This window comes from Balaenoptera acutorostrata, chromosome 17 (genome assembly GCF_949987535.1).
Source record: "Balaenoptera acutorostrata chromosome 17, mBalAcu1.1, whole genome shotgun sequence".
In the NCBI taxonomy this organism is placed as follows: Eukaryota; Metazoa; Chordata; class Mammalia; order Artiodactyla; family Balaenopteridae; genus Balaenoptera; species Balaenoptera acutorostrata.
In genome coordinates, this window is record NC_080080.1 from 18,740,310 (window position 1) to 18,761,390 (window position 21,081).

The 21,081-nt window shown below is 35.1% G+C and overlaps 1 protein-coding gene across 2 annotated transcripts in view; it reads right to left on the reverse strand.

Annotated features, from left to right (window-relative positions):
• Positions 1 to 1,405: 1,405 nt before the first annotated feature.
• The window catches only part of MTBP (MDM2 binding protein), a 69,979-nt gene continuing 50,303 nt past the window's right edge, over positions 1,406 to 21,081 (reverse strand). The window contains exons 16-22 of one of the 2 annotated variants that reach the window (XM_057532296.1): positions 18,734 to 18,889; positions 15,872 to 15,967; positions 9,684 to 9,950; positions 7,490 to 7,739; positions 6,646 to 6,759; positions 3,536 to 3,601; positions 1,406 to 2,422 (exon numbers count right to left, since the gene is read on the reverse strand). In XM_057532296.1, coding sequence (XP_057388279.1) covers positions 2,384 to 2,422; positions 3,536 to 3,601; positions 6,646 to 6,759; positions 7,490 to 7,739; positions 9,684 to 9,950; positions 15,872 to 15,967; positions 18,734 to 18,889 — 988 coding nt within the window. In that variant the 3' untranslated portion in view covers positions 1,406 to 2,383. The remainder of the gene's footprint in view (positions 2,423 to 3,535; positions 3,602 to 6,645; positions 6,760 to 7,489; positions 7,740 to 9,683; positions 9,951 to 15,871; positions 15,968 to 18,733; positions 18,890 to 21,081) is intronic. The other variant, XM_007188839.2, reaches the window with a different exon arrangement.

Here is a 21,081-nt window from a genome sequence, read left to right on the forward strand (position 1 = left end):
AGTTCTTACACTCGTAGAGCCAAAACTTAACGTCTGTGTCAATTTTAGTCATCACCCTGTTCTACTCTAGAAAACACTGAAAGTCCAATCTCTTTTCCACGTGAGTGTCCTGTATAAAAGACAAATCAAGGCTGGGGGCTCCTAGGTAATATAAAATGATCTGAAAATGGCTTTAAATAGGATATTTAAACTTCCTCGTTTTTATCTTCAAGGAACCAATTGGCCAAGATTAAAGCTTCCACAATACTTAGTGGTGGGAAGTGATGGGAAAACAGGCATTTATACACCCATTAGTAGGTATACATTTGGCAATAATTTGGAGGGCAATTTTGCAAGATCTATAAAAATTTACAAATACATGTACCTTTTGACTTATGGGAATTTGTCCTACAGACATATTACAGAAGTGCACAAAGACTAATGTATAAATGGTCTGGAAATAACCTTAACTAGATCCATGAGTTCATTTGGTACAAATTCTCGTTTCCAGGTTATGTAGGCAACAATTTTGCCAAATGTACCATCACTATATAACGGAGCTGAGCTAGTCGAGCCCTGTGACTCCCGCTTTCTCCAAACAAAAGTCCTTATAAAGCGTGGGCGCTTTAGGCATTATTCCCAGCACTGGGAACTAACTCCTCAGAACAGCTGATATCTAAGCGCAGCCTATATTCTGCCTCCCACATGCTTTTCAAGGTCCCCCTCATACTTATCGTATATATAGACTGAACAACTGGTCAGCAGGGCTCCTCTCCTGGAACATAGCCCAAAGGATGTACAGCTGAACCTCAGTTCAGCCTGCCTTTTCTTCCATGACTTTTAGTCCATTCCAAAAATTGACCTGAAGTCTTTGGGCCTTTTAGATCTCTCCTTTGTACCTGCTTTCAAATTTATCTGAAATATCTTGTCACTTTTTACTTTGAAATATTTTTTATGGGACGTTCACAAAAGGTATGAAGTATGAGCACAGCATGGAAGTTAAGTTAAAGTAGTATCCGAGTATGGAAAGCGTGCAGGGATAGGGAAGGCTTGTAACTCCCCTTCTCCGGAAGCCCAAATAAGGGAGGCTGCAGCCCAAACCTCTGACCCTGTGGGAGTCTAGGCCCTGACGTGGATAATGTGGAGATCAGCTTTGGAATTCCAGGAAGGCATCTAGAAATTTAGGAATTAATTTCTTTGACCAATTAAATTGACTGAAAAAGCGGCCAACATATTTTTTAAAATGTTCACCCTCACTATTTTCAGCCATCGGAAAAGGAAACGGGGACTCTGCTGGTGGGTGTACGAACTGATCTCTCAGAAAGGCAATTTGGAAAAATTTATCAAAAATCACAAATTCCACTCCGAAAAACTTATACTAAGGAATAATCAGTGATGTACCAGGAATATTCATTAAAGTTTTATTTTTAATGAAGAAAAATTGAACTCATATGTCCAACAATGAGGGATTGATTTAACAAATTGTGGTTCATTTGTATCATGCAGTTATTAAAATGATGATATATGATATAAAAATCATTTTATATCATATATCATTAAGTTATATCACATTCTAAGTGAAAAGCAGGCTATAAATTAATATACATATATACACACATCACACATATAAACACACATACACAAACATACACACACGTATGACACCAATTTTGAAAATATTTTAAACATAATGTTTAAAAATATTAACAGTGGTTACCTATAGACAGAAACAATGCTAGAATTTTTTTCCACTCTTTTTTGTATTTTCCACATTTTCCAGATTTTCTGCCATGGGAAAAGATATTTTTTTTCTGGGAGTCTGTACTTAGTCATTTTCACTGTGTCTTATTTTCATAAGTTTTGCTCTTTCTTCATTTTTGATCCCAAATAAACATGAATAGCTAAAACAGTGGTGGCTCTAGGGCAGGGGTAAGGGAACATGGCTAGCTGTGTGAATTTTCTTGCCAATATTTTCTAAATCAGGGGCCGTCCAATAAATCATGCTACTGGAACACATGAGAAAAACCACTGGCAATGTCTTACTTAAGACTCATTAATTTAAATATGCCCAACAACAAAGACATTTACCAAGAAGTAAAGAAATATCTTTTTCTATTTATTGGAATAATTAAATAACCAAGAGTAAAATTTGTAAACATATATAAAAATATTAACTTCAAAAATTAAAATATAGTAAAACTATAAAATAAGTATATAATTAAAAATACATTAACTGAGCAACCTCAAAACTATATAAATATAGGAATTTATGAAATTCTTTAGAGATGTAACATCTATTCTTTGAACAAAGTTTGAAATCTGTTTGTAATTTTCAAACTATGGAAGGAAAAAGTAAATAATAGCTCTGTCCAATTTATAATTATCCAAAAAGAATGATTCTGTGTTATTTCTTGCTTGTCTTTTCTAATACCCATTCAATCACCTAGGGAGAGAAAACAATATGATTATGGTACATTTCTATTGGAAACACAAGTGATAGAAAAAGATATTATTAAAACTTCAAAAGAGTATGGTAGAAAATTTAAAGCAAGAAATAACCTGTCAAAATCTTAAAATATATATTATCTTGAAAATACATTTTACTAGCGGTTACCAGTGGGGACAGGGAAAGGGGAAGGGGCAATATAGGAGTATGAGATTAAGAAGTACAAACTATTATGTATAAAATAAGCTACAAGGATATATTGTACAACACAGGGAATAGAGCCAAGATTTTATAATAATTATAAATGGAGTATAACCTTTAAAAATTGTGAATCACTGTGTTGTACACCTGTAACTTACATAATATTATACATCAACTATACTTCAATCAAAAAAAAAACTAAGGAAATGATTATCACACACACAAAAAATCAGTATAGCGGTTACCTCCAGAGGTGATGCAGTGGGATATGGTGGGGAAGGGATTCTTTGGGGGTTTCCAAGGTCCCCACAATATTTTATTTCCCAGGTTGAACAGTGAGTGATCCCAAGGATATTCTCTTTTAAAATTATTTTTTAAAATTGTATGTGTTTCTTTGCATATGTGTATACATATTACACGTTAGATCATGAATTTTTAAATGGAAAAAAACCCCCACATTTTATTTTCTTGCTGAAGAACACTTTTTGCTGAACTTCCGCTGCAGAATACAATAGTGTTCTCACTGGACAAAGTGAAGGTTCTATTCTATTTTCTCACCTTTATTTGAAAATATACTTTCAAAGCATCACTAAAAAGAAATTAAACTAAACTTTGAAAATAGCTAATCGAAATGGATTAATTTTTTCAGCTCTTTGGATTTTTTTTTTTTTCTGTTTCTTTCTTAACATCAGTTTAGAAGCTCTTTTGTTAACAGAGAAATCTCTTAAAAACTACTAAAGATTCTGCTTGCATAAGTCTATTATTAACTATTTTAAAGAGTGGTCATAGGGACAAAGTTGAAAAGACCACTCACTAATTCTTAATGCATATATTACAGCATCATAGCTACTAACCTGCAATAAAATAGCAATTTAATTGAATGTAGTTTCTTGGGAATAATTTATTTACCTGTACAACATTGTTGCTTGCTGTTTTCTTCATTTCTTCAAATAGACCCCTTGAAGTTTTAAGATCCTAAACATAACAAAATACAGCAGTTTAAATCTGCACATTAAATTACAGAGAACAAGTCATTATTAAATAAACTTGAGATGATCCTAAATCATTCTGTAAGTATCAATGTGAAGAGGGAGATACTACAAAAAAATCAAAGTAACAGATTATAATTTAGTTCCATCCTGAAAGGTCAAAGTACTCTAACCAAAATACATCCATATATACATAAATCCATGCCACTCTAATCTCAAATACTCAATGGCACTGACCAAACCTAAGCCCCATCCTCAACTATGAGTAGCCACATTAACTTCCTTACTCAGGAAATGAATATACAGTTTATTTTTCAGATAAAATAACTTTATTTCTCTCTCTTCTTTTTGGCTATTTCATTCCACCACAAAGAGGGAATGACATAGGAAATAAAACTGAAATCTCTGACTTGTAAAAAAGTAATGACTATATCAAATTATATTATAAAAATTTTAAAATCCAATTGTATTAAAAAAAAAAAAAGTAATCCTCTGCTGTACTTCCAAGTTATGTTCCATTGAAGGAGTCACTTTGAATTCTTTCAGCTCTTTCTCTTATTTATACCTTCATGTTTCTAAATAATAAGCTTATACTGCTATTTCGTGATTTAACAGTTCTAGACAGTGATTGCTGTTATCCCGGATTCAGGTCTCTGAATCCTCCCACCTCCCTTCTCTTCCTCTCAGTAACAGCTGCACCACAATTTTTTGATTAGTAAATAGTCAATGTTTGCATTTTATACCTAAGCAAATATAGTTCAATCCTGAGCTAAGTAATGTATAACGGTTATAATTTCTCTTTCATCTGTTTTGTTTATCCTGTAGTTGAACTACGTTTGCTTAGTTTTCCATGTGTATAATCCTACCGCCACCCCACAATGCTGTAAAATATTGATTAAATGCACAGCAAAGTTCTTCAGACACTCAAGGATACTGGATAATCTCTCACTTCAGCTTTTCGTTTTTGCTTTTGTTTTCTTAATTGTATTTTTTGAAACTGGAGATCCTTCTCCCATAGCCTGCACCAATTTGGTCCAATTGCTCCCTCAGCCTGGTCCCATTGGGACTTAGCTTCTCCAGTCTAGGTTAGTTTTTCTTTTATTTCTTGATTCAGTCCCTTGTTCTATTGAATTTCATCTTCTCACAGATTCGTCAAAAGGGTACATGAATGACAAAATTTTTCAGACCTTCCATGACTGAAAGTATCTGTACTGAATCTTCACACCTGACTGACTTCTAGACCGGGTATAAAATACTAGGTAAATCACTTTCCTTCAGAATTTGAAGATACTGTTCTACCGTCTTCTGGCGCACAATGTTACTGTAGAAAAATCCAATGCCACTCTTATTGATTCTTTATATGTAAACTACTTTCTCTCCTGGGAAGCTTTTAGGAAATATTCTTTCTGTCCCAGGAGACGTGACATTCCACAGTGATGTGTCTTGTAGAACTGTCATCCACTAGGCTGGACAAGCTGTGTGCCCTTTCCAGCAGGAGTGCATCCTTCAGGTCTGGAAAACTTTCTGTTATATTTTTGACAGTTTTCTCTCCTCTAGTCTCTATTTTTGAAACTCCTATTATTAGCATATTGGATCTTTTGGATTAATTCCCCCATTTTCTTATCCTGTGTTTAATGTTTTTATCCTGAATTTTGTCATTAATACTAATTTCTGGTAAATTTCTTAATCTCAACTGTTCAGCCTTTCTATTGTACTGATTTTATCGTATTTCTAATTTTAAGGAGCTTTCATGTTCTATAGTTTTTGGAAACAGCATCCCATTCTGGTTTTGTGCACCCAGATATCTTTTCTCTGAGACAATATAGTTTTTTATGAAGTTTTCTTCAGCTTTCTGCTCCTTCATAGTTCCCTTTGTTCCTTCATGTTTTGGCATCTGCTGTATTGGAAGCTTTCCTCAAAAGTATGCTAACTCTTGACTGTCCAGTCATATTTTAAAATGAGATAATAAAAATCTTACTGGAAGCTCTGTCTGTACAGAGCTTGTTCATTGGTAGCTTTACAAGGTAGGGGAATAAGGGGCCAGTTGGACTTTTTACCGTGGCCTCCAATTCTTTTTTCTCCAGAGACTATTTCCTGCATTGTCGCAGGGGTGGGGCGGCAGGGGCGGAGGGAGGAAAAAACTATGTATAATATACTTATCTGTAGTTAACATTGTGGGGGAAAAGCGTGCAGAGCAAACTGAAGGCTCCCCAGTTCACCCTGTAGATCTTTATTTAACTCCTCTTTTTTTTCACCCGGCACCTTGCCCCTGCTTTCCGTGATACTTGGTGTCTCCAAGACCTGAGCAGGTCAGAGACCATGTCTGTTGAACTGGCTTGACTCTCACAGGTGTCCCCAGGCAGACATTTAGGCTGTCACTCCTTCTACTCTGTTATACCACGCTTCCATGTGTTTTTTTTGGTTCAACAATGTATGAAAATACTTCTGCATTTTTCCTTTCCTCTTCTCTTAGTTTTTGTACTTTCAATACTGTCTTTCTTGAGAGATTTTAGAAGGGAAGGGAATCGAATGCATGCGGTCCATCTGCAGTTTTAATCAGGAACCCACATAAAACTGTGATTCAAGTCAGAAACTCTGAAAACTGGAACTAATCTAACACCATCTAAGTTTTACAAAACTGTCATCTGAATGGCCGATCTGTCCAATGTCTTACAACAAGCTGATAATGGATCCAAAATTAGAAGCTGGGTGCTTTGATACTCCCTCCAGTAGTTTCACTATATACTAAAATTACTTGAATAAGTTGAATAAAGTAAGTGGAAGCTTATTATCAACTTAAGTCAAAGGTTTGCTAGGGAAACACTGAGGATACCAGTTAAGGTGTAGTTTTCTATATCTGAGAACTAAAATCAAATACAAAATTTTTGACTCCAATTTTTCTACCTCCATTAAAAAAAATTTGGCAATAAGCTATCAGTGTAAAAAAATACTCAGTCAATATTATCTTGTGTCAAATAGGAACATTAGAACTTGACCTCGATTTTGCCATCAGTAGAGAAGACACTGTACCTTTAGATAGAACTTCGAGATCTCAAAGAGACGTTGGCTGCAGGCCGTGAAACATTCGTGAGCCTCAGTAATCCTGTGTTTCTTCAGGGTTTCAGTAACTACTTCTTTCAAAATCTTGAACAGAACATAGTATATGACTAATATGTCTTGGAAAAGGTACACACATATTATTTCAGCTTTAGAGTTGAGTTCTGTGAATCACAGAACCATGTAGCTATGCTAAAGATAGATAAGCTCATTAAGACAAAAGCATCGAGAAGAAAGGAGATCTGAAACAGTGACACGATCACACGTGTCACAGGCTATCAGTCAGGAAGAGAGGACTAGAGTATCTGAAGAGAGGAATTCATATCCTGAGTTCTGAATCAAAATCTGAGTGTAAAAGGTACACACAGCAGGAATATATAGGTGTGTACTTATTTTTTATTATGGAAAATTTCAAACATTGTTAAGAGAATATTTGTAACAAATCCTCATCTCGATATATCTACTACCAGTTTCAAGAAGGATCAATTTGTGGCTCTTTCTGTTTCACTTATACCCCCCGCTCACTTTCCCATTATCCTTCTTGCACTGAATTTTTTTTTTTCCTCCATTTTTTTTGGCCACACCACACAGCTTGTAGGATCTCAGTTCCCGGACCAGGGATTGAATCCGGGCAAGGCAGTGAAAGCCCAGAATCCTAACCACTAGGCCACCAGGGAACTCCCCTGAATTATTTTAAAGTAAATTACAGATACCATTTCATTTCATTCATAAAATTTTTAGACAAACATTTAAAACGAATCAAATAAAGAAATTTCTTCCTGTGCAGAACTAAGGGAGTCAGGAAATAAATCTTTACCCGTGTGTGTTTCTGTGATCTTGATTCCTTAGAGGGCCTTGATGCTTTTGATTCATGCACACTTTTTTGACCTGAACTGGCATTTGTCGTGACTTTGGGAGTTTCATTGCTAAGAACTGGAACAGACGGACAAGTCACAGATAATGATCTCTCTGTCTGTGGCTTTCTGGATGTCACTGCATGATGACGATGATTAGTACTGCCACTTCTCTGAGAAAGAAGAGAATCTGAACTTTCAGATTTCACAAGTCTAATGGGGGGGGAAATATAAAAATGTAGATTAAGTGAATCAACAATGAAGTCCAGTTTCTGTCTTAAATGTTACAACCATAACCATTGACATATAAACCCAAGAAAAGCAAACACAATTTCTTGCTACTACTGCCTTAAATAAGCAGTCAACATCATATTATACAGTTGCTCCCTTAGTTCTTCAAATGAGTGACTAGAACACGGAAGGCAATGAATAACATTCTAGGATTTCAGCTAATATTAAAAGCTAATAGGAAAAGCAACTAGCAACATTACTGTCACCCTCCCCGTTAATTTACAATTTCTCACATAAATCAGGGATGGCACTCCAGGCAATGCTATTTATAGATCCAGTACTCATCTGTCAAGTACTTATACTTTTCTATTAAGAAAATTTTGATGAAGAAACCATAATAATCATGCTTGTTGTAGCTATGCAACTACCTGTGCAAAATAAATAACAGCGTTAAAACAAACAGAAATATGGGGCTTCCCTGGTGGCGCAGTGGTTGAGAATCTGCCTGCCCATGCAGGGGACACGGGTTCGAGCCCTGGTCTGGGAAGATCCCACATGCCGCGGAGCAGCTAGGCCCGTGAGCCACAACTGCTGAGCCTGCGCATCTGGAGCCTATGCTCCGCAACAAGAGAGGCCGCGACAGTGAGAGGCCCGCGCACCACGATGAAGAGTGGTCCCCATTTGCCGCAACTGGAGAAAGCCCTCGCACGGAAACGAAGACCCAACACAGCCAAAAATAAATAAATTAATTAATTAATTAATTAATTAAAGTTAATGGGTTATTTAAAAAAAAATGTAAAATTATATAAAAAAAACCAAACAGAAATAAAACTATAAAAGTAGCTCTTGTTTCAATCTTTCTAAAATGTTTAAATTTCCTGTTATAAGAAAGGGTCTCATATTTTTCAATTCTGTTAACCTAGAGGCCACAGTGTACTTTCTTGTATGGAACACGTATCTATCAGTCACAGTCAGAAATAAAAAATATTATTACAAAATACAGTATCCTAAATGTTAATGGATTTGCTTTTTAGCTTTATCACGTGTAAAAAGTACCATGAACTTGTAAAGTCCTCATGAAAATAATTTAGTTATTCCCCATCAGGGAAAAAGTATTCTAATAATTTTCACTGTTTAAAAGAAGATTTGAAAGTTTCACTTTAAGATATTTTATACTTTTTGAAAGGTTTACATATAATAAGAATTTAAGGTTTGTTTTAGGTGTCAAAGACCTAAATTTGACAAAGGTTCTAAAGATATATAAATTCAATAGAAATTAGAGTGTTTATTTCATAAGCTTCTAATTTCTGTCCAGGTATTTGGATATTTTATTTAGCTAGCAAACAGAGTAGCTAGAAAGATCTCATTTTTAATATATTATTATGTAGGCTTTAAAACTACATTTTATATGAAACAAGTTGTTTTAAAACGGTACCTCATGGGAATTTCCTGGTGGTCCAGTGGTTAGGACTCCTCGCTTTCACTGCCATAGCCCAGGTTCAATCAAAAATGGTACCTCATGAAACCCCTTGTTTAAGGGGCCAATGTCGGTGGGAAACAGTGAGAAGAGAGCTAACAGAAACACTGCATCCCTAAACATCCTCTTCAACAGACCAGCTTAGCTGCTCAATCTAGTGGATAAGATCGCCAGTGTTCCATGGCTTAAAAACTTTACAACCCATTGTGCTGATGGGCTGTATATTAGCATATAAAGCAAGAAACAATGTGTTTTTTCCAAGTCATTTCTTTGTATAACTTATAAGCATGATCATCAACTGCTCACAATACAAACACAATTCCTGGTATGAACGAATTACGTTAAAATCTGCACAGAAAGCAACTTAAAAATCTGAAAGATTAATTCAATTACCCTCGGACTAAAATACTTTCTGTCAAGATACTATCTTTATGTACTTAATATACCACCTTTTGGGGGGATAAAGGCAGTTCAGATCTTTTGATCTCCTTTTGACTCGGGAGACTTCAGTCCGGAGTTCACTTTGTAAAACCTCTCCATCAGGGACACTTCCAGGCTCTGACAAAACTGCTGGAGACGGAAGAGGGCTCAGTACGGTAGGTACTGGAAAACTTTCTCTGGTGCATGTAGTTTGAGTTTCATAACGAATAAGACGAGACTGAAGTTCTGAAAATCCCCCGTCTCTTTCTAATGCTTTTCGGTCATCCAAGCAATATCTAAACAAGAGAAAGATCTTTAAAATCAAACACTCCACGGCAGCCATGGGCTTTTCCCTGCCAATTAGGGAAAAGCAAAACATGTACTTAAAAAGTTCTTACTAAACTTCCTAATAATTGTTGGAAGGTTGAGTGAACGGCCAACTTCCCTCACAAATTCAGTTTTTTCCAGCCTGCTACACGACATGGCAAAAGATTAAAAAAAATTGAAGTACAATCTGATTCCTCTTTGACTGCTTCTGGGCAACAGATTAAGTTAATCCTCTGGCTTATTTTCAAAATAATAATACAGTTGCTGTTTTGATACTTTTTAAATCTCTACCAACCTCTGATTCCTCAGCATGGCTGATATGTAATGACGTGAAATGCTGACTTCTGTTAGAAAGAACAAGTTTATTTTCAACACAAAGATTAACAGGGTATAAAGGCATTCTAAACTGGCTCACCAAACACAGCTCAGAACACTTTGAAATTTGCCTTTGAAACTCATTTCCACCTTATTGACTGATTGACAAATTCTCCTTCAAACACTCTGGCTGTGTGTACATTTGGTTTCTAGCTAAATCTGATTTAAGACATCAATGAGATGTTTGCTCAGTGAATGCTTCTGGACTTACAGAAATCCCATCTTAGGGACTTCCCTGGTGGGCCAGTGGTAAAGAATCTGCCTTACAGTGCAGGGGATGAGGGTTCTATCCCTGGTGAGGGAACTAAGATCCCACATGCTGCAGGGCAACTAAGCCCGCGAGCCACAACTATTGAGTTCGCACCTCAACTAGAGAGCCCGCGCGTCGCAAACGACAGAGCTCACGCACCCTAGAGCCTGCACGCAACAACTAGGGAGAAGCCCGCGTGCCGCAACAAAGAGCCTGCGCTGCAATGAAAGATCCTGCATGCCTCAATGGAGATCCCGCGTGCCGCAACTAAGACCTAACGCAGCCAAAAAATAAATAAAAATAATAAATAAATGCTTTGATAAGGCTTAAAAAAAAATAAATCCCATGTTGTTAACTACAACAAATAAGCGTATCAAGAAAATCACCAATGAGATGTGTGACCTTGGAATACCCTTCACATTCTCCCCTTCTACATCAAGGAAACAGTTTCACTACGATGATAGGACTTTAAACATTAAAACGTTTTTCTGTTATCTGTCCTCTTTACTTGTAAAATTCTAAGAAGTTCCTTAGAGTCAGAACTTTGGGTCTATAAGCTTTTAGTTCAACACTCAAGGAGTGTATCATTACCCCAACCTGATTGCCTGACGGAGGTTTTCTCTTTCCCTTGTGACACATATTTGATTTCTAAGAGTATAGACTAGAGAGCCAGACTCCCTGGGTTTAAATCCAGCTCTACCACTGTGTGAACATGGCCAAACTACTTAATTTTATCTATGCTACTGCTGCCTCTTCTGCAAGATGAGATTCATAGCAGTTATCTCAAAGAGCTACGGTGAGGATGGTGAATGCGTACCCGTAAGCACTCAGAAACAGTGCCTGGAACATGCAAGCAAAGCAGTCAATCAATGTATGTTGCTGCTATTATCATCACCACCATCATCAGTGGTTTTATTTTCTACCACAGCAAATCTTATGGTATGCTGATGATATGTAGCGCAGCCAGGAACCAGACCCAGGTTGGTGACTTCAGAGCCTGACCTTAACCAATTTAGTATGCTATCTCTCACGTAAAGTGTAAGGGTCATCTTACTCAGGGGTCAACCCACGGCTGAACGTTAGAATCATCGGAAGAGTTTTTATGAAATACTGACGCCCAGAGTTTCTGATTTAATTGGTCTGGGGTTGGACTCAGTCTTGGACATTTTTTTAAAAAGCTACCTAGGTGATTCTAAAGTGCAGCTAGGACTGAAAAATCTCTGATATAAACCAACAGTTTAATTTAACAGGAGGAAAAACTGAGCTCCTAAGTTATACTGTTAACTGGTGGCAGAAGAGTGACTACAACCTAGGTCTCTCAATTCTCTAACATTCTTTCTCTAGTCTGTTGTTTAATAAAACACATTTCATTAAAAATCAGCCCCAACCCTAAGGATTACTGATGAGTCCTATTTCTATCCTGGGCGATTGACAGATTCTAGAATACAACTAAGAACCATGAATGTTAAGGAAAAGTTCTAGGCGAGAGGAAATGTAATCCCTGATTGGCTTACAGGAAATTTTTCAGAGAAAAATAATGCATAGTTTGACTCCACATGCATTTTTTTTTCTACTCTAAGATTTTGATTCTAAGATGCAGATTTTTTCCTTCCAGTTTTAACATCTCTTAATCACAGCTGTTCATAATGTCATGCCTCCAGCTGAATTATGTGCACTGTGCATATTGACTTCAATTGTCATTTAAAATGTCTTCAGAGTGATTTTACCGTGATTTGGCATCAAAACAAAAAGTGACTTTGTAAATAAGAAAGGAACAGAAACAGAGTAGCAGGGTGCGTATTTGGTAACAGTGAAGTAAATATTCACTGTTGGATGAATGAGTACACTTCCACATTTTCTTGCAAAACAATAACCAAATGCTTTATGTGTCCAAAGAAAGAAAAATACCTATCAGAAGATAAAGCTATCATTGTCCTATAACTACAAAATACGCAAGATACTGCCTAGCACACACCAAGGAATGCCGATGAAAGCCGGAAAAACTGCCAAATCTCTTGGAATACATGAAAGAAAGTTCAAAGCAACAAGGGGCTGGTGTGGCCAACTGACTCTCACAGTTTGACAGTGGAATTCAATTTGTTGTTAAAGAAAATGGTGCATCTTACAATCAATGGTATCTTACACTCCAGGATAGGAGAGAGAAGTGAAAAACAAGTCAACTGTGGATAGATTTCATTTTGCCTTAAGTAAACATTGATTTGCACTTGAGCAGTTTATATATTTCTTCCAAATATTACTTATGTCTGAGTAGAGGAAAAGCTCAAGGATTCCAAAGGCTCACAGCAATGTAAGAAGAGAGAACCTTCTTTGCAGTGTCATATTTACTTTGAAATTTCACTTGAACTTTGCTTCGAAAGAAACATAATCTACGTTTACCGTGAATAGGCCCTCACACTATAAACCCAAATCCTGAAAAAAAGCATATTTCTGGATTCACTGTGCTCACCTCCTGCAACTTTCTTAGTTTGATCTCAATGGCTCCAGATTAAATTTACAGTAAGGAAAATGGAGTCACGGCTAAATTTGTTTATTTGCTTAGAAGGGCAGGCAATTTCACTTTTTAAAGTCCTCAAATTCTTATTTCAACTGTTTTTTTCATACTCAGACAAAGTTCAATGTTGTTGCATGTATACATACGTTGTTCCTTGTTATTATTGAGTAGTACTGCTTTGTATATACATACCAGTTAATTTATCTATTCTCCCATTGATGTACACCTAAGGCTATTTCCAGGTTGCGGGTATTATGAATAAAACTGTTCTGTGGGTTCTTTTACCAGTCTTTTTGTGGTGTTAGGTTTTCATTTCTCTTAGGAAAATGACTATTAGAAATGCTGAGCCAGGGAGTCGAGTATGTTCAGTTTTATAAGAACCTGCCAGATCCTTTTCTGAAGTAGATAAATCATGTTATACTTCCACCAAAAATGTTCAAGCGTTCTGATTGTTCCATATACTTGTCAACACTTATCGGTCTTTTATTTTAACCATTCTGGTGGTTGCACAGAATTTTATTTTATGGATGCACTATAATTTATTTAACCAACCTCCTACAGTTAGACATTATTTCCAATGTTTCTTATTTTAAATAACACTGTGAAAAATACCCTTGCCTAATAACTTTCAGTGTAAACGCTGATTTTATCATTAAGTTAATCAATCTGATATTATAAACAACTGCATGGCTTTTGGTAAATTACCAAGCAGCCCCCCAGACAGGTTGTAACAATTCATACTCCAAGCTGGCTTATTCATGTCCCTTTACCACCACCATGATTTTATGAGTGAAAAGGATTCTCACTGTTGTTTCAATTTACACTCTTAATGTAAATTTAAAAAGCTGACTGGTGAAGAAAACAACTCTTCATGTGTATTGGCCATATTTATTTCCTGTTTCAAAAACAAATGGTTTAAGATGTTGCAAACTCTTCCACAGGGGCATTTATCTCATTTTCTTATTGATTTGTAAGCATTCTTTAATTACAAAGAAAATTTACCTTCTCATTTATGTTAAAAAAATATTTTCCTCAGCTTAATCCATACTTTTAATCTTGTTTCTGTTGATAACTGACATTGCTGTTTTAAAAATTAGGACAAATCTATCACTCTTTTTGGATTTCTTCCTCTGCTAGAACAGATTTTCCCCTACATTTTATGCTAGTTCTTTACTTTCACAGTTTTCCCACTTTTAATTCTTAATACATCTGCAATTTATTTTGATATTTGGCATGAACAAAGAATCATTTCAAACGGATTTATTTTTATTGGAATACTTAATCAACATTCTCACTACTATCTACAGAACATTTTTCTTTTGCCCTCTGATTTGAAATTCTTTTTCTATCAGATCAAATTCTCATGTATTCTTGCTTTTTCCTTGGAATTTCTACTTAGGTCCAGCCCCACACTGTAATTACAATAGATTTATAATAAAATTTTCTAGTAATATGATACAATTTATCTCATTCTTTAAACAAAAGAGAGGAGACTTCTTACCAGATAAATTATAGAATTATTTCATCAAAAGGTTCAAAGTTGACAAGAACTGTATTAAATGTTTACATTGATTGCAGGAGAATTAACACCTTTATAACACAGAATCTTCCCACAGAGAAACAAGGCATGTTTCCCCTAAGGAATCAACATTGCTTTTATGTCCCCTAATACATATTATTTGTAAATTTTCCCATTCTACATTTCTTACAAGAATACTTCTGATATTTATGATTTTATCTGCTATCTTGAATGGGATCATTTTCATCCTGTTAAAAACTGGACATGGCTAGTTTAGAGGAAAACTAGTGTCTTTTATATGTATTTTATAACTGGCCACCTTACAAATTCTACTATTCTAAGTCTTTCAGGTCTCTTCTCTGCAAAACAAAAAGCAAATACAAAAAAAACTTCTTTTGGTATCCGTTTTACTACATGTAACTCTTTTAAACTCCTTAGTTTTCCTTATTTTAACTGATTGGCTAGAACATACAGAAAAATGATTAAAAAGAAAAAATTGGTCAGAGCAGGTATCTTTTTCTTGCACCTGACTTTAACGGGCAGTTTAATTTTGATGCTCAAAAATAAAGTAACCAAAAATTTTTGCTTCTAGTATCAAATTTGACATTACATATTCTTTAAATAAAATAAATCTTATTTAAGCATAACAAGGAACCTAAACATTCCTAGAATGACCTGTTGTCACTAAGGTCTTTCAAATTTAACCTAAAATACATTATCTCCATCATTCCATTTCTTGTCCTGGTGAAAATGGTAGATGTGCACATGACCTCCTGAACTCCTAATACCTCTAAGCAAGAGAATCCTTTGAAATTTCATTCATCTGGTCAATTAAAATTCCATAAAAATGTACACATAATTAACATGTTGCAAATGAGAATGCATTTTATCTAACAGTTTCTGAGCAATTACAATGACCAGGGAATATTAATGTGACCAGTAGTATAAATATACATTTACAATGTAGGGACTAAAATAATTTTGACTAAAATATCTAGTAACTAATAATAGGATGTTTAAATGTAAAACTGATTAATCATCAAATAACTTTTTTCCAACAGAAGACAAATTATTTGTGTATATACTGCTTAGTTTTTTGAAGTTTTTTTGACATACTTTCTCTTTGCTTCTCTATCTCAATTTATATCATTTTATTACAGTCACTCTTCACACTCACATAAGATAAGCTACATCAACAACACACAGAAGAGTAAAGTGAAAATAAAAAACTCACTCAATTCCATGATAATGACATACGGAGGCTTTTTCAAAAGGTAAACCCCGAAGTTTCCGAGGACTAAGTTCTGGTGTCAGGACAAAAGTCTTTTCCCTGAAACAAAAAGTTTTTCATTTGTATTTAAAGTTTATTTAGTGACAAAGAGAAAGTTCAAGAAACTGTCTAAAGAAGGAAATCTGACTTCCTTCTCTATAACTGGATCTCATATGGGACAAAGAAGGAAATGAAGTGAGGTTAAGCCTATGGGTTTCGTCACTTACATTTTCTGTGTCCCAAGTTTCGGAAGTTATCGTACTACTTACTTCACAAAACTATTCTGAGAAATGGTTAAATCAAGAATAGAAAATGATTTCTAGTGGAAGTTCAAGAAACAGCATTATTCCTGAAGAATATTTTTTTCTTGGTGTAGGAAAATGTTTATGAATTTAGCTAAATTCTTTTTTCCAGGGGAATAAAGTCAAACTCCAATCTTTAGTGACAAAAGAAGTATTTACTTCCTCCTATAACCACATGGGCAATCCAGATTTTTCTTTGCCTGGGAATGTAGTCATTTTGACACCTACTTTAAGAATCAGTGACCTTTTAAATATCAGAGGATAAAAAGACTAACTGCTGATTTCAGTTCTTCTTCTGAAGTAAGTTTCCAATCAGCAGGTATGTTGGAACTAATCATGTGGTGAGCTTACATAAAATATTCATGCTCTACCCCTCCACACCCAGACCTGCAGGGGTACATCAAAATCCCAGGAAGAAGGCTGCTGCAATTAGGTTAAGCTCTCCGAGTTGTTCTAATAAGTGCTGTCCTTCTCTGCCTGAGTTGGGAGGTACTGTTCTAATGAACTGAATCATGTTCCTAAAGCTCAGAACAGGTTAGATGGGAATGGGAGAATTATACAAGTGGTCTTTACACAGTTAATAAGCAGAATAAAATACCAGGGGCTTGAATTCAGAAGACTTAGAAATGGTATACATAAAAACAAGTAGATAGTAGAGTACCATGAATAAATTGGCTATCACATTTCCCCCCCTTGGCTTTAGTAATGAAAACTGCCCATATGCCACCGAAAATTAAAAATTATCTTGAGTACTAAGATAAGCATTTGCAATTATTACATTAAAATGTAAGACATATGCAAGTTAATGAATCCCAAAAACCAGAATTTATATTCAATGCATCCATTTAAACAGTTCTGCATAAAGTAATATGAATAAACTGCAATGATCCCAGTATTTCGATGACTAATTATTAAAGTGAATAATTTTGTAATATAGAACTATTTAGGTACCTAGCATTTCACTTCTTTCCTTTGCCATGTTGTCTTCCATTTCTTATTTTAATCTCTCTCAGCAGCTCTATCTATTTTTGTTTAATTTTACTCACACCTTGTTCTTTCTAAAGGAAACACTGTAATACATATGTATTTTGACAAAGTTTAATATTCCTCTGGTGTATATATAGGAGTCACTCCTGTACTTTGTTTAACTTAATATTGCATTTCGGGTGGTTCCTTGCATGGGTAGACATTTAATAAAAGTCTGCAGGTCCTTGATTCATTACCATGAAAGCTCATCCTTCAACTTCAATTTTAATAGAAGATATATTTGATAATGGCACAGTTCTTTACTAACATCAAGGAATTATAGCAAACGTCCCTAAATAAATCACTGGTAAACTACAGAAAGAATTAATAGCATCTCCCCTAGACATTGCGGCTAGAAAGACATTCTGGTCAAAAAGAGCACAACCTACATAATCAGTTTTGGCAAACCCATCTGACTCTGCCAGTTCACGCTTAATGATTTGGAAGGACAGTAATCCAATAACTAAACAGATGAAAATGTGTACATAGTTCTTCCCTTTCTTGACTCCCACAGAAAAGATTATCAATCTCTCAAAGCTATGAGAAAAAGAAAATTACTCTAAAATCACACTATTTTTATGTCATTAAGATCATTAAGTCATTAAGACTCCAAATTATTAAGATCCTCATGTTTTCAAAGTTGCTCCCCATCTCTCTCTCTTTAGTGAACACACACATGAAGGCAATATGCTCTAACATTAGTTTTGAGAGATAACTATCTTCAAATAAATCCTTTCCAAAATTAACCCTTAAATTCAATATTTGCCAAAACAAGCTTCGAAAAAGTAATCAAAATGTTCTATAATTTTTAAGGTCCTTTGGAAGGTTCTCAGAATAATGGATTAGCAAAAAGAAACTGGGGTAGTGAACAAATTATTCAAATCTCACAAGTATATGATGCCGTAATTTTATCTGTAATTAAGTAAACTTCAGTAACATCCAGAATTTATTAACTAGTAACTTAGTGGAAGTTGTCTTGGAAGTCAAATTAGTTATAAATTATTCATGTAGACACTGAGTTCTTCCTTGGTAATGGCATAGTTTTGAAAGCATTTTTATTACACTTCCCCATTCTCTTCAGTTGAAAGGCTGTCCTTTTTGCTATTAGACATAACTGACAGTGTCACGGTAAGTAGTGGCAAAATCAAAACTAGAGAGTGATACAGAAAGGAGAATTTTTAAAAATATTTGCAAGTCAAATTACAATTTTTTCTTAAAAAGTATTGCCATCTGTATACAAAGTAGAAGCTGATTTCTAAGAGAAATATGCTGAGGTTGCTTTTATTATTCCTGTTTCCCTTATATTCAATACTACAAAACAGTAGGACATTTGGCTAAGGTAAAATGTGAGGATTAAGGCCAATTGATAAATGCTGGGCTCAAACTTGTAGATTTTGTCAAAGTGTCACAGAGCATCAATTAACTGGAGAAATGAGATGCAATGTGTTTTTTAAATGATTCCTTAAAAATTAGTTGAAATAGTAAGTTTATAACTTACCCTTTTTGAATCTGTAAAGGTTGAAGATCTCCAATTGGTAATCCATCTGAGGTAAAGAATTTCAGCAATTCTTTAGCATCCAATAATGTGACTGAATCCCGTGGACCCTCTTTGTGGCCCAGTAACTGTTCAGATGAACGAGGTAATGAACCAGTTCTGAGAAAAAAATGTTATGTAGATTTATTAAAAGTGGATTAGAATTCACCATGGTCAGGAAAAGCTGCTATGAGCAGAAACCAGAAAAATACACACACAAAAATTGAAGATCTACACATTTAAGAAAGAAAATAAAGTCATTGCAAATCACTTAGTATCAAAGTATATTTTTAAAACTCTGTAGGTCACAGTAAAACTTGCAGTTACCATGTCAACAATGCTACTACTTAACTAAAATAAACATAATTATATTCTTTATAAATGATGATTAATTATTTAGTAGCGCAAAGTCATCAATTCTATAAAATTTAAATCTAAACTCTCTTGTATGTTCCAAAACCTCACAATATTGTAAATTTTGAGGGCAGAGACTGAATGTTGCAATTATCTATGAACTTGAAAGATTATTTGAAGCACAACCATGAAATGAGATGGTAATCAGATATTTCTCCAAGGTCTCTTCTAGCCATGATTATGGCATTATGAGTAAGCACTGAATCATTAGTATACCTGAAATATATGCAGGACTTTATACTTTTCAAACTACTTTACATAAAATATATTCTTAATACAAACTTCCTTGAAAAAAAGATAGGTCTTATCTCAAAATGAAATTAACACCTGAAAATAAGAACTTTGTAAATTCTTATCATGCTAAGCCTAAAAAAAAATCATTGTTCCTACTTTTCATATAAAGACACTAACACACAATAGTGCCTTACAGACCCAGGGTGACAAGCTATTTAAAATGACAGAGTCAGAACTAGACTGGCTCTGAATTAGGTACTAGTTCTACTCTATAACTGTATGAACCCAAAAAGTTCCAGAAAGTTTTAAAAACTGGAAAGAGGAAAATAGTTTCAGAGACTGCTAAAGGTTTTATCAAACACTGAGTCACAGATCATGACATTACTCTGTCACCAAAGCAAAAATAAAATCTTTCAATACCTACACAGAACATTAATTTCCTGACTTTATATTAATTCAACTATTTCCTGATCATTTAATCACTCAAATCAAGCATTTTTACTGATAATTTTATGATTAAAATGTTGACATTATGGCTTTAGACTTACATATATATATATTTTTAAAATTAATTAATTTATTTATTTTTGGTTGCGTTGGGTCTTCATTGCCGCGCGCGGGCTTTCTCTAATTGCGGGGAGCTGGGGCTACTCTTCCTTGCGCTGCGCGGGCTTCTCATTACAGTGGCTTCTCTTGTTGCAGAGCACGGGCTCCAGGCACGCAGGCTTCAGTAGTTGTGGCTCACGGGCTCTAGAGCTCAGGCTCAGTAGCTGTGGCACACGGGCTTAGTTGCTCTGCGGCATGTGGGATCTTCCCGGACCAGGGTTCGAACCCGTGTCCCTTGCATTGGCAGGCGGACTCCCAACCACTGTGCCACCACGGAAGCCCTCCCTTTATTTTTAAATTGAAAATATAAATCTAATAAAAATAGTCAAAAAGAAAAACACTCAAATATTTTCTCTGAACTTTATACTCCAGGAGGGCAGGAACTACATTATGAGTTTAACTTCTGTATGGCCATTCTCTGATAGTGACTCACAAAATCTTAATGAATATTACTCTCAATCATTTTATAAGCCAGTTGCAATGGGGAAATGTATACTTTGCATTTACATAGAACCTAGGACACAAGAATATCAGAGCAATTTAAAAGCCCAGTTTGTGATGAATTATACTATCAAGATATGTCTTAGGTTAAAAACAAAACAAAAAATACTGACAACACTTTATTTAGTGTTTTCAAGCTTACAAAGTATTTTTTCATACATCATCTCATTAAATTTTCACAACTTTGGAGTAGAACTGGGATTGTTATCCCCATCTTAAAGATGAGGCAACAAAGTCACACAACAGGTGACTGAGTTTGTCTAAAACCAAATTCTTATGACTTTTAAATTTCACTATGTAATGGTCCTGTATTCTCCAGCTGAACCTGCTTGAACACAAAACAAATTATGAAAATATATAACATAACTTTTGTCCCCCAGCCAAGAATTTGATGGTATCTTCCCATATTTTGAAGTGTCCACAAATATTGATTGAGCATTTACTCTGCAATTATCATTGTAAGGTACTAAAAAAAGAGTTCACTGATGAAAATTTACAGACTCATAATCACTGCTCTCAATTGTGTATGACTTGAAGTAGGAGAAAGGTGAGGAGAG